General features: G+C 45.4%; 1 protein-coding gene across 1 annotated transcript in view; it reads left to right on the top strand.

The window, feature by feature from the left end:
* The window catches only part of LOC122778181 (protocadherin Fat 4), a 104,897-nt gene that overhangs the window by 63,091 nt on the left and 27,419 nt on the right, over window positions 1-14,387 (top strand). Inside the window, exons 5-6 of the mRNA XM_044039808.1 lie at window positions 1,243-2,165; window positions 4,025-4,199. Of these exons, the coding sequence (XP_043895743.1) occupies window positions 1,243-2,165; window positions 4,025-4,199 (1,098 nt within the window). The remainder of the gene's footprint in view (window positions 1-1,242; window positions 2,166-4,024; window positions 4,200-14,387) is intronic.

The following is a 14,387-nucleotide window of genomic DNA, read 5'->3' as shown; positions in this document are numbered from 1 at the left end:
AGTATATTTAAGGAAAATCTCTGTGTGAGAACGCCGAGCACGGACGTGCTTTAGTTTCAGTGCATAAATCAATCGCGAGTTACCCAGAGCAGATTAATTTAATGTAGGCCTGTCATTTTGTTATGAGAGTCGGTTCCACAGCAGGCTTCTCAAACCCTGCATTTTATTTTATTTATTTTTTTCATTTTTCTTACGTCGCACCACGCTTGAGCGACTTGATGAAAAATAGCATCTTTAGCGTATGATTAAGTGGCCTGAGTTATTTCTGCGTTCCGGGTGGTGGGCTTTGTGTTTGTGAGGAGCCGCGTGGTATCCGAAACAGTCACCACCGCTCTCCTTCCTCCGCTGTAATTACTGCTTCACCGAGGCCTAAACGTGGTCATATTGACCTACATTCCTGGGAAATCCGCTGCCTAGTTCTCCACCGGAGTCTGGCTTCTCCCTGCGCTGTCCGCGTCTTCCTCACAGATATACTGCTGCTGCTTTCCACAGTCAAAATAAAACGCCGCACCGCCATTGTTAGCACTTCCTAAGCTGTGACCTTTAACCCTCCCGCAGACTCTGTCTCGAGACGGCGTAGCCTAAAGCTTTTTGATAAGGGATTACTTGTGTACTGTAAATACACAGTGGAGTGTGGGAAGCTGACGCTTTCCACATGAATACCCCGTTGAGTTGAATTACAGACGCTCAATTTAAGCTCATTTTAACCCCCACTTCCAGTGGAGTGGTGCGGATTAGGCCCGATTTCAAGGTTAGATAGTGCACTGTGTCTCCTTTGCTCTGTCAAACTTGACTTGTCATTCAAATTAATGTCTCAGTTGTAAGGGGCTTTCCACAAAGACACAATGGCACTATCAGTTCTGCTGCGGCGTTCCTCTTGATAGCAATCCGTCACGCCGCATGAATGGAGGACAAGCGAGGCAGCCAGACCTCCAGCTGCTCCACATGTACAGTACAATATGTGGAAATGGATGCTGATAACGCACATGGAGGTGCTTCGTTCCGACATATTCAGCAAATGCAACAATTGCATCTGGAACAATGGATTCCTGTCAAAAAACATATCCACATCTGACCTCCGCTCCAATGATATCTGTGTTGTTGTCAAGCAAGGTCGTCGCAAATCATAGAAAACATTCCACAGATTAGCTGAAATAACAAAAGAGGGAAAGTACCAGTGAAGAGAATCCTACAAATGCAACTTATTAATAGAATATGTTTGTCACTTTGCATGTTTTTCAGGGCCTAATGCTCAGCTCCTCTACAAAATCGCCTCGGGTGATTCCCAGAGTCACTTTGTCATCTCCAAAGAGGGAGTCCTCCAAACCAAGAAGGCCTTGGACAGAGAAACACAATCCTTCTACAACCTGGTGATCACAGTCAACGACCTGGCCCCGCCTCCCATGACCCGCTTCACCAGCACCGCCCAGGTGTCGATCATTCTGCTGGACGTCAACGACTGCCCGCCGACCTTCACCTCGCAGAGGATGACCTACATCCAGGAGAACACGCCTGTGGACACGGTGGTGTTCACCGCCCAGGCGGTGGACTCTGACAGTGGACCCAACAGTTACGTCGAGTATTCGCTGCGAGGACCCTATGGTAACAAGTTCAGCATTGGCACAGTTGATGGAGACGTCCGGTTGGTTGGGGAGCTGGACCGGGAGGAGTTTTCCAACTACACCCTCACGGTTGTGGCCACAGATAAAGGAGAACCCCCTCTGTCTTCAACCATGGAAGTGACCATGATGGTTCTGGACGTCAATGACAACACGCCGAGCTTCTCGCAAAACATCTACGACATCGAGATTGAGGAGAACACCTTGACGGGCACAGATGTCATCCAGGTGTTCGCTACAGATGCGGATGAGGGCACCAACGGCCAGATCCGGTTTTCAATCTCGGGAGGCAACGGCAACTCTGATTTCAGAATTGATTCGGTCACAGGTGTGATTTCTGTGGCCAAGCAGCTGGACCGCGAGGTGCGGTCTTCCTATTCCCTCGTGGTCCAAGCGGCCGATCGCGGCAGCAGCCCCAGGGTGGACCGCGCTACCGTCAACATTGTGCTGCTAGACGTCAACGACTGTTCGCCCGTGTTTGAGCTCTCCCCTTACACCGTCAACATGCAGGAGAACCTGGAGAGCCTGCCAAAAAATATCCTGCAGGTCAGTGTGTTTGTTTGTTTTCCCCGTTTTTTTTTGTCCGAGCCTTCGTTGAATTGAAGCAGTCAGGATGTCATTAACATTCGCAGACAAGACGTCCCGAGTGGGAACGCGACAGAGATTTGAATGACAGTCCTGAAACCTCAAACAGGTTAATGCCTTAACTAAATTTGTTGGAATACTAACTTAATAAGTGCAGGTATGAGAGCAGTATTTGCACACTAAACCACTCAGCACGGCGGTCTTATTTTGTTAAGTGGCGTGACGAATATCTGACAGAAATGAAAATTATACGTGGCTGCAATTTGCTTTGCACCATTTGAGCTCTGTGGGCTTTTCGGTGAAATATGAAACAAGGCTAAGAGGCTTGATGAGGCAATTAGGATCCGTGATGACTACCACCTTGATGACTAAATGAGCCATATATAGTTTTGAAAAAAATGGAAACACTTGGTTTCCAGTGAGGGAGCTGTTCCATTTTCTTTCACTTGCTTACCTTCTGAGGAAATGAGGGAACAGTTATGCGAGGAGATGGAAATGGCGCAGATGTGGCCGGGTTTTGCCACACAAGAGCTCACATCTGTGGGCTAACCTGGCTCTGCCTGTCTGTAACATGCACGACAGGAAGGGCTGGGGAGCCCACAATGCATCGGGTACAACAGTGAGTGAAAAGAATGTCTGGTCTTGAGTTCCAAAGCAGCCAAAGGGGGTAAGAAACCATTCGTGATGCTCTGGTTTCCCTTTTTTGTGGATTCCCTGGGAAAGTCTGATTAGACAAAGTGAATAAGTAATGATCTTCCTTCCCCCGACAATTACCTTCATCATGCTCCTGAGCACCGTGATGGTAATTAAACCTTTAGCTGCTTCAGTGAAAAGACTAAGTGAGGGTGGTGGTTAGACTGGGTCTCTCCCAACCAGGATTTAATTTATGTGGTTGTAAAATGAGCAATCTGGTCCTCGCAAGAATGCTCAACTTTCAGAATTCCTGACATGAAGTTTTAAAAAAAGACTGTAAGCCAGCAACTAGCAGCTAAGTCATTTGGCCAGTACACATAAATGTCAACTTTTATGCACGTTTAGAGCCTAAAAACACGGGTTTGTCTCCAGTGATGGAATATAAGTACAAGTGCTGTACAATTAAAGGTACTCTACTTTACAAAAGACCATCAGTAGATGCAGCACAAGTAGATAGAAAGTGTGTTTTATTAGCTATAAATAAGCTAGTAGCTAGCTGTTAACCAAAGCGATGTCAGTTTTGTTTTTATGATATTTTCCACTATATTACACTGTCAAATGCTGCATTATTGTAGATTTAACCGCTTAGTTAACATTACTGTATCATATACTGTATAATTACCAATAAAACAATACAGAATGACAAAACAATGTCATTCTGTATTCTGTGGTTGCATGCTAGCATGGCTTTTAGCTTCAAGAAGTTTAAATGCTAACACAACAACGCCATAGTATTAATGTACTTACATATTTTGTGTAAAATATCTGCTTTTAAACCTTTTATTAATAAGAATTACAAAGTTATGAAACACAATTGTCAGCCAAATGCACTCCAATTCATTTTAAGTAGCCTCCATGGAGAGAAAAGTGGTTCTAAATCATGTATTTTATGCCCATAGGTTTTAGAAAAGCAATTAGCAAAATTGTACATTTACTCCTGAACTGTAAAGGAAATTAAATCACTGGAAATATCTCAAATTTGTATTCAAACTCAGTGCATAATATTTCCCCGTTTTCCAGCACCGGTGCCAAAACTGCAGCTCCCACCAGCTTTCCTGTTACATTTATTCCAAATAAACATTTGGTTCTCAAAATCTCCCTAAAGGCCCGTTTCTGCTTTTCTCCAGGTCGTTGCCAGAGACGATGACCAAGGTGCCAACAGCCAGCTGAGCTACATGCTGAGCGGTGGGAATGACGAGGGCGCGTTCAGCCTGTCGTCCAGCGGTCAGCTGAGCCTGACCCAGACGCTGGACCGTGAAGTTCAGGGGAAATACGTGCTGCTGATCACAGCCACCGACTCAGGTACGGCCAACCGCTGCTTGACAGTTTTCCTTTTAAGTAATAGATGAGTTTCATGCTTCCTCCTCTGGATTATGTTTCTGTTTATAGTGCTCCAAAATCAGTTGTTTATCATCCATAATCTGGTGTTTCTTTGTAATATGTCCCCGCGTGGTCACAGTTGAATTACGGCAAACATATTTGGTATTCAGCCGGCGAAACTGAGCTTGTAAAAGAATATTTTTCTTAAACTAACGGCAATGTCAACAAACAGCATTTCGATTTCACAGCGCTCTTTTTGTGTGGCACAATAATCCAAACATCCAGGAGTTTTTAGCTTGCAAAATAGTGGGTGTTTTTTTTTTTTTTATTCTCATTCCCCCAGAAGCTTCTTTCAGCGGGTTCCATTCAATAGCATCCTCTGTTTATTTGGATACGGCGGTAGAGCTTGTTATAGCCAGATAAAAGGTTAACTTGTTATTGCATGGAGGCCATTTAATGTGCAGTTGAAGGAGTACATGCGTATCCCCGTTGCAGCCAAATCACATGGTGTGCCAGTTAAGTATATGTTTCCCCCGAGCTGCTCTGGCACGGTCTGAGGGTGGTTCTGTTTCATTCCGGCACTGGCCACGTGACCGATTGTTGCGCCGCGTATATTTTTGACCGTGCACAAGCTTTTCGGTGAGAATTGGGATGACGACGATGATGATGATGATGATGGATGGTTGAAAATGGGACCGTGTGTTTGGATATTTGTCATTTTTGTGGCAGAACAATCAAAAACTCGACATTTTCAGATCATAAACACTTAAGTTGCAGAAACCCACCCCAAGCAAATTTTGTTAAGGCTTTCTTGCCTCATATACTGTTTAGAGGTTCCTCGCCACATGGACAAAGTTACCCAACATACTAATTAGGATTTGATCCCTTTTTTTTTGGTAGGCTTGACGAGGAGTCCATATTTAGATCCCTGACAACAATTCCAAAATATTTTGACAGGATATCGCTGTACAATGTTGGTGAAGGAGCAGAAAGAGGGATTTTTGGGGGTAGAATATCAAAATATCAAAAAAAAAAAAAAGAGAAGCCATAATCATAGTACAGGCCAAATTACCCGGGAGCATTTTCTCACATTTTTGAGGCTGAGACAGTGCAGGGAAATGGTTCTCCCAGGCCCGATCTGGCAGGAAACGTGGAAGGTGGATGGTGCAGACATGTCTGCGAGGCTGCCGTCTACCATGACCCATTTTTCACAACCGCAGACATTCATCTCAGCGCGCGCTACAGAGTCCTGCCTCTATCTTCCCGTGCTTCTTCTATTCCCAAAAAAACACCTAACACAGGAGGAAAATAGTGTTTTAACACAAGGGCTATACGACCTCAGATAAGGCAGATTCTATTCCCATAAATGAGTCACAGGCTGGACGTCCGTCCTCCGTCTGTCCATCCGTCCACCTGGAACTCTTTCAGCATTCTCGGTGTCAGTTAAAGTCATTAAATGTGGCCTGAGCCGGGATTCGGGAGCCTCTCTGCGGCGCTGACTGAAATCTGTCACAAAACCGATGGAAACAAAAGAGCTGGCTTTTCATAATGGCCTTTGGCTTTTGGTGAATTTGGCCGAGCAGAAGTCCAACCCTCCAACCCTCCAATCCTCCGTCCTCCTCCAAAATGTGGCTTCCATACACGCTGCATGCAAGTTGTTTTTACAAGTTCATCTTGTTGAGAGAGGAAACTTAGAGCTGAAAACCAAACGTGTGGATTTTTCTCCTTCTCTCTCTCTGTTTGTGTTTATGGAAAGTTGTTTGCAGTTGTTCTGAGGTCACTTTAGCTGTTGCAGATACAGGAAGATAACTGGGGGTCTGCGCTTTCCCCCCAACCGGCCGATCTCACTGTTCGTCCAACATCTGGATCGGCTCCGGGGCAAATCTGATTCCTGAGCCGCTGCTTAGCATCATCCAAGTTATGCCTGCATGCTCGGAAGAATGTAAAACAATGTGATCTCCAACAGAGTTGCACAATAAAATGCTCTTGCCAAGCCTATGTTTGCTGGAATGGCTTTCAGCAGCGGTCATGCGTGGTTGTAGGAAACATAACTCTGTGCAGATTTCAGCAGGGCAACTGTGGGTATCTGCAGCCGATGAAACACCAGAACGTCTGTTAGCAGTGCTTCCTTTATCGAAACGCTTCTCCTTTTGTTTAGTGTTTGACATTTTTGAATTATACGAAGACACCGGGGGACACTTTTCCCCCGTTTAACTTCGCTCTGGCATTAATTATCATAGTTAGATAGCATTTATTCTGGTGTCCTCATCCGTAAAAGTCAATTTTGCTCAAAAACATTTGGAATTGGGACCAAATAAGTCCTCAAGTTAAAGGAGCAGTGTGTAAAAAAACTAACAAATGGCTCCTCCACTGGTACCAGAAAGTATTGTGCGTCGTTTTTGTAAGCTTATTTTAAAGTTACCACACTTATGGCTTGTGTATAGAAGTTTTTTATACATGTTAAAAAGTGGACCTTTCATATATAGTTTTGTATGTTTCCATTTACATGATAGTTGATAGTTCCCATCCCATGTCTTTCACGTCTCTCCGGCACATCGCTCCATAGTGTCCCACTCGTATACGGTCCTTTTTGCCCGGTGGGTGAGGGGCAGCAGCATTCGTGGGGGGTAAACGACCGCTTAGCGGATAAAGAACTTTAATGACCAGGCCTATTTAAACGCGGCATCTTTTAATCTCCTAAAATGGCTCCCATGGACCCGGTGCATGTGTAGACCCTGCGGTTTAAGGCAACGTCAGCTGTGGATGAGCTTTGTCGTCCACAGTTATATCCCGAGAAGAACGGAGAGGCTTGAAACGCTCTTACCGTTTGACTGTGTGCGTTTTAAAAAAAATGCCAGTGCCGAGTTTCAGTCTGAACGAGCAGAAGTGGAGACACAGTTTCCCACAGTCAGCTCTCGTTGGCCACAACAGCAACGAACGGCGAGTTCCAACAAAAATAACCCTGTCATCGGCCTCAAAACAAAAATCCTTGTTTCCACCATTGTTGTTTCTTTCTGAAAACAGACGAGAGCATCAGCTTCACTTTTAATATGAAGCTGTAATGCTCATGTGGACACAAATGGGTCTTAAAGTGCCATTTTACGTCAAAACACCCTCAGCAAATCTATCCATTTGTGTCAAATAAGTCAAACAAAAATAGGCAAACACTGATAACACATGTGTTAAAACGGCCCGGGCATCGTCTACATCATCGCCGTCCAGTACTTGCCACAACAACCTCTTAATGGGCTTCTTCTGAAGTCTAGAGTGGCAACACGAGACGTGGCCAAATAAAATATCAGGTTCCTCAAATGAACTTTAACGGAGCAGGAACATTCTGGATCAGCTCTTTAAAAACTCTGCAGTAACAATGCGGTCTTGCACTCGCTGGTACACCCTTTAACAATTGCTGGATCTGGATGTTTGTGTAAATAGCTCTGGTAAAGTAATGGGTTGTTTTTTTTTTGTTGGGGGGCGGGTTGGGCCCTGGTGAGTTCCACTTTTTAATGATGTTTATTCGCTCTCTGTTCCTCCGAGGACCAGCGTTAGCAGAGAAAGTGTTTTTCACCGAAGCTCATTTTCGACGTGTTCACCCTTAAACACGTTCTCCAAAGTCATATTTCACATTTATTCATCCTCAGCATGAACGTTATAGACTTGTATTGTGTTCTCCGGCTCTCAGTATTTCTCCGTAGCCTTAAATAAGAAAACAGCTACCGGACCGTGCACAGATGCTAAATGGGATTCAACAATAAAAGCACCATTGTCATAAAAACCCACACTAAAAAAAAAAACAAGTCACTTCATTACATTTTGGCCATGAGCTGGAGGAGAAGAAAAAAAAAAGCAGCACTTCTCGTCTGTCGATATGTTTTCCTTGCCTGCCCGCAAACGGCTAAACCACCGCTCTCACATATGGGGATGAAATTATGCAAAAGCATTCATATGCAGCACTCCATAAATAACTCCTGAGATTGTCATCATTAATGTTATTATTCAAAGGATTCCCCGCCTCCTCCCTTGTACACGTGGGGTGGCATCTTTCTTTCACTGTGTCGCTTGTTAGCGGTGAGAAAACCTCGCTTTGCTGTGTTATAGTTGGCAAACGGCGCGGTGGCGGCGGCGCAGCTCGCACCCCTCACTGCCCGGGGGGGGGGGCATTCACAGGGGTTGCATTAAAAGAAGCTTTGTCGCAAAGCAACAGGTTCTCAGAGGCAGAAAAATGTCAATTTCGCTTCAGCCGAGGCCAATTCCCCCCCCCGCTCGCCCCCCCTGAGTAATGGTGTTTTATTTACGCCGTCTCTTAAGAGCACAATCTAGCTGCAGTCCATAAACCGTAATGAACCGTTTAGCCTTAAGCTACGGGCTACAGATGGGCCGTCTCATGAATTTGCACATTCATCCGTCTTCCCCTAAGTCAACTTGTCCCGAACTTCCCAGGTCGTTCCCGTCTTTGTCCGTTTCCTGTGTGAAGCTCGGTTCCTGCTTTTAACGAAGCCCCCCCGATCAATTGTGTACACAACCGAGGAGACGAGATAATCTCTTGTGTCAGCACAGACACTCAAACCTGCTTCTTAGTGGGGGCTTAGACTGAGTAACACCCCGCCGCCTTTTCCCAGGACATAGGTGCTGCGCTGCTGTTTCCTCGCAGCAGCTGCAGCGATCAGAAAACACGCGGCTTAATCATCATTAACGCGCGTATTTGCACCCCCCTCCTGTTCACAGAGTATGGCCGCGGCACCTTCCTGCAGGTTCATGTGATTTGTGCGCTGGTAATGGACACTAATAAGGTGCTTAGGCCCGAACATATGTCCACAGCAGACAATGCTCTCTGGGTTCTGAGAGGCTTAGAGAGGAAACTGTCTGTGTTCATGCTAAGTGCAGAGCAGGAGGCGGCAGATGTCCAGGTTTGTCTCTGGTGAAGCTCGTCCGTTCGGATGCTACCGATACGTTTTTTTGGGGGTTACTGCGGGGTCTCGGATCTGGTATTAACTGTTCACTCGTGACATTAAAGCGGAGCTTCAGAGTCTTTGTGATGGTTAAATGTCTTCTTTGGGGCTGTCCCCACTCCCCCTACTGTCTGTTAGCGGGAAAACCAGCCTTGCAAGATCAGGGCCGCCGACCTGGAGTCCTCAGTATCAGGAGGTGGAGCAAAGTATTGCTAGAAAAAAGTACTGCTTTACGGCACTAAACACACGCCCTAGCCAGGTTCTGGGTATTTATGTGTGTTTTACTGTGTTTTAAAGCTATACACTGCAATACTTACACTGCTGTAACATGAATTAAGCCTTTTACTATCACAAAAAAGGAATTGTGTGACAGAGGCTGATAAATCTACATATAAAGCCACAATAACTAGAACTGCCGTGGGTCAGGCGTCCCTAGGATGGACTGGGTTTATGCAGCTCAGGAATATGTCCGCCTCTGATAGTGGTTTCTGTGATCGTGATCTGTACTCGGTGCCACCTGCACGCGACCGGATTGATTCAGGATGGACGTAAATACCAGGTCCTATCGCTCTGCACCAACACATGTGACGGGAATGTGTTTAATGAAGTGCTAACCGTGTTTCGAGGGAGGAATCCTCGTGCGGCTCAGAGCTCTCCGCGGTGGATTTAGCCGGCTCCGTATGAGACAAGGTGCTCCGACGCCAGCGCTTTTCCACTTGATCCTACGGCGCAGCGGCCCACTGGTGGGATAAAAGCGGTTATCTGAATACCATCGGGCTGAGGTCTTCCCCCCGCAGAGGAAACCATCAGTCCAGGAGACAGCGTTATCACCGGGACTTAGCTCGGACTTACTCTTTATGGTAACCATACCACTTCAGAGCTCAGGCTCACGGCACGACTCTCTGGGGTGAAAAAAAACCACCTCATGGAAACAGAGTACCACAAGGTTCGACTATTTTCTTTACTGATTGAGGGAACATGCTTCTCCTCTGGACCCAAACCCCCATTTCCCCCGTGTGTGATTATAACGGCGGTGGAAATTGGACATAAAGAAACGACGTCTACACAGTTTATCTCGACTTGTGAACAATGCTGGTGTGAGGCTGTAATCACAGCACCCAGGTCTAGGGCGATCTGCTCCCCTGAGTGACCTCAGATTAACCCGTCTGAAATGAGATTACGCTCGTGCGGCACAGACTTCAAAACCGAGGTGAGGTAGTGCCTTGATTGCCTTATCTGTTTTGGCAAACAAGTGGATTACCGATCACACGGCTCCTCAGGGGCGTACTGGTGGCAGCGATGCAAACACACTGACACTGGAATACATAACAGTAATGATAGTAATGATAATAACACAAAGTGTGTTGGCAGGCAAATGCAAAAGCACCAAAGAGTATGAGTAAAAAAAAGAGCGGTGTGATGATTGCCATAGATAAACTGCCAAAATGAGCAGATTTTGGAAAAAGAAGAAACTGATTTATTTACAAAAACAAAACAATATCAAACCAAAAGGAAGAAAAACAGGTAATTAGGAACAAAAGTACTAGCAGCGGGTATCACAGTGATAGTGTTGGTACTGGCGACTGTGGATCCAGAAACCAGAATCTAAAATAACGAGAATAAAACGAGGAGATGAGTTGCAGGTGAGTGGCTCAGAGGCTCCGCCCCCCTGGCGCCGACCAACCAGCCAGCCAGCCTCCTGAAACTTGAACAAAATAAAAGACAGGAACTGACATCATGACACAACGCACACAGTAAGAAATAATGAAACTTGAAAAAGACAAGAGTATGTGTCAAAATCTAGAGAAGGGTGGCATAAAAAAAGAGAAAGAGTAAAGTATCTGGGGATGGGATCTACCAGTGGAAAAAATTCCTCTCTGACCGCGGGTGCATGGCAGCCGCTGGTAGGCAGCCGACTTCCTGCTGCAAATTTCCACCCGCTCTCTTTCCACGGCAACATGAAGTCATGTGTCGTGGAGCCGTGTGCCAAAATTGTGCATTTCCAGATTTAGGCATCCATTCCATCCCGTCTTCCTCGAGACACGCTGCATTTGTCTAAGTCATCGACCCTGACACCCTTCCACACACACACACACTTTGGCGTTTGCCAGATTCCAGCTAAGACGATGATGGCATCTCTCAGCACTGTTGGAGAGCATTCCTCTCCTCTTGAGTCACTCCTTTCCCCAAAAAAAGAGTTGAATTCTGTGCACAGAAAGTCTGCTCGGATAGTTTCTCTCACTCGTACAGGTATGGCATTTAAACTGAGAGGTGTCAAAGGAGCGGGAGTTAAGGTCTTACTCTGGATTAGCAGGAGCGACATTGTCCTTTGGTGACAGAGGCACACGGCAGGTCAAAGGTAGAGGAGGATGTTCGCTTTCCCGAGGCAGTAAACAGGCTGTGACGTCACTTCCTGTGAAACTGCTTTCACTTTGCCTCTAACTTAATCTTTTCCTCACCACAATTCACAACTTTTAATTAGAGACTCAGAAATGAGGTTCTGACTCATGAGGGACCAGGTTTTGGTCTCCATGTTCTTCAAGGTCGGGTTTTATGTCAGAGTAAGTACAAACACACACACACTGGGCTCGACGTGTTGCTTCCGCTCTTGCTTCCGAAATGTTCTGTGTGTACAGTTAGTAGTGGTTAACACTGTTGCCTCACAGCAAGAAGGTGCTGAGTTGGATTCCTGGGAACTTTTTTACTGTACTGAAGTACAAAACTCACGTACCTGTATTTTACTTTATTTATATTTCTCACAACTTTTAACTCCAAGGGATTTCCTCTAACTCTTTGTTACGACAAAGAGTTGGTATTATGGTCTGTATTTACACTACAGTTTTCACCTGTTCACACACTGGGGTTAAGTGTCTTTGCTTGAGGACACGTAGACTTAGCAGAGCCAGGAATTGAACTTTTTGAATACTTCAGAAAATGATGATTTTGATACTTAAGTCCAGTAAATGTCATACTTTAAGACTTTTACTTCGACCAAAGAAATTTTCTGGTAAGTTACAAATATCCCTTTAAGTTTACTTTATACAAGACGGACATTCGGTCACGTTGGTCCTTTCTGGAGACGCTGATCCTCCCTCCAATTTCTCTTTTATAACGACATTAAACATCGTTTCTTTCTTTCTTTCTTTCTTTCCTAATATATCAAAGTCTTCTCAAATCATGTTCCCGCTCCTCAGAATGTGATCCTCTGGGGCGGAAGGCAGACAATAATAACTGTAATCAGAGGCCGCTTATAATTGCCATGATATCGCTGGAATACACAATGATGACCGCGTTGTTATGTAAAGTGTTGCCCATGTTTTTCGTCACTCGGACTTGAGCAAAGCCACTTATCAGCGACTCTTCTTCTTCTGCCCGGCAGCAGTGAAGTGACACCTCAATTTTAAGAGGATCAGCTGCTGCAGGAGGAGGAGGAGGGGCTGTTGCCGTGGCAACCGTGTCCAAATCGCAACTGACGTCAGTTCGCTGGAGTTGCGCGGTGCGTGAGGGAAAAGCCGCAATCAGGTAGTGCGTCGATGAAGAAAATCCCGCTGACTGCACTCGTCTGGGATCTGGGCCACATGTTGTGGTCCTCTGATTACACAACCGGACCCCGTGATGAGACGCTGTTAGGTTAATGCGACCACAAGTTTATGCTCCCTGCTCCGATTGTGTTTTCTGCCGCCGCTAATTTGTCTGCGTTTGACCGAGTGAATCTGAATCTTAAATATTTGCTAAAAGGTGGAAATACAGGCTCACCTCAAAATGTGAAACCCTGCCTATATTTGGTTATAAACACGGCGTTCCTTGAAAAAGGAGTCGTTCTGCAGAGGACATTACTCATTTTGCGGTATGGTTTCTGGAGCTTTTTTTGTGCGGGGGGATTAAAAAACAACATTGTTTACTGTTGCTGTCTGTTTGTGTCATTTATTTTCGCTTCTGGAATTCAGCTGTGTTTATCCTGAACATTACAGCCACTTCTGTTCTGACCAGAAAACCTGGATATACACGACACGCTCGAGGTCGGACGACTGTTTATTATCGTAGAGCCGGGGCCCGTGAAGTGATGTGACAGTAAACTCCCTCTCAAACGGCATTTTCTGCGAGGAATCTGAGAAAACCTGAGCGCAGCCACTGTGGTGTGGGAGTGGGGGGGGGGGACCCCACAGAGTTCCTCCAGTTTGTTGATCTTTGTTGACCATGAGGAGGTCACAGGTTTGTGTCAGCAGATTACAGCGGCGGGGGGATTTCACTTCTTGCTCAAGGACACTTCAGAAGGTGGAAAACTCATTTTTCTTCCCTCTCTGGAACTTTTGGAATTTGTCGTCTTGTTTTTTTTTTTGGATTTCATTTAAATTTCGACTCAGTAAAAGTATTATTTATTTTTTCTATAGAAAAATAAATAATAAAAATAAATAAATTACTTTTTAAAAGCTTCCACATCATGTGACATACTGACTAAAAAACCATGGACTATAAGCACGTAGAATCACTGTCAACGTAAAAACTAAAGTGCAATAGAAGTCCAACTCGAGAATCAAACCTTCCATCTTTATAAACCTGGCAAGAGCGTCACGTCAGTTTTGACCCCACCCACTTTGAGGAGGTACTATAATGGAACATGACTGATACCCAGAACGAGTCGAGAAGTCCTAGAACTCTTCTATCTTTGCATCTTTGGCTGACAGTGTATACCGGACACTGGTCTTTATGCTGGATTTAAGTGCTTTCTTATAGTTCATAGGAACATTTAAGAGTCCACTATGTAAGAATTAGTGACACCTATTGGTGAGACTGTAGATTGCAACAAACAGAGGACTTTGTGGACGCCGAAATCGGATCGCCAATTCCGATTTTCGATTCAGATGTGTGTCACTTCAGTATGTGGTGCTAGATATACAGCGAATACGAGATGTTGTCATGTGACATGAATGGAAACAGCTGCCCCGTACACGTGCCGAGCGTCGTTGTCTTAGACCTGTCGCTCTCTGGAGCCAAATCTTACTCCGTCTCTAAAGTTCCTCTATAGGAGATCAGTAAAAGGTACATTTTCCTTATCTTATCTCCTGCGTAGATAGACGGCGGTCGGAGTAAGGATAATTCATCAGAAATTCAAATGAGAATTTCTGGCACCAAAGACGAGCAGATTTTCCTCATATATGGAAGATAATCTGTGCTGGCGGAGGAACAGAGCCGCGGCTTCCTCCTCTGACCCTCAACATCC

The sequence above is a fragment of the Solea senegalensis genome, linkage group LG12 (assembly GCF_019176455.1).
Source record: "Solea senegalensis isolate Sse05_10M linkage group LG12, IFAPA_SoseM_1, whole genome shotgun sequence".
Lineage (NCBI taxonomy): Eukaryota > Metazoa > Chordata > Actinopteri > Pleuronectiformes > Soleidae > Solea > Solea senegalensis.
This window is presented reverse-complemented; position numbering and strand designations above follow the sequence as displayed.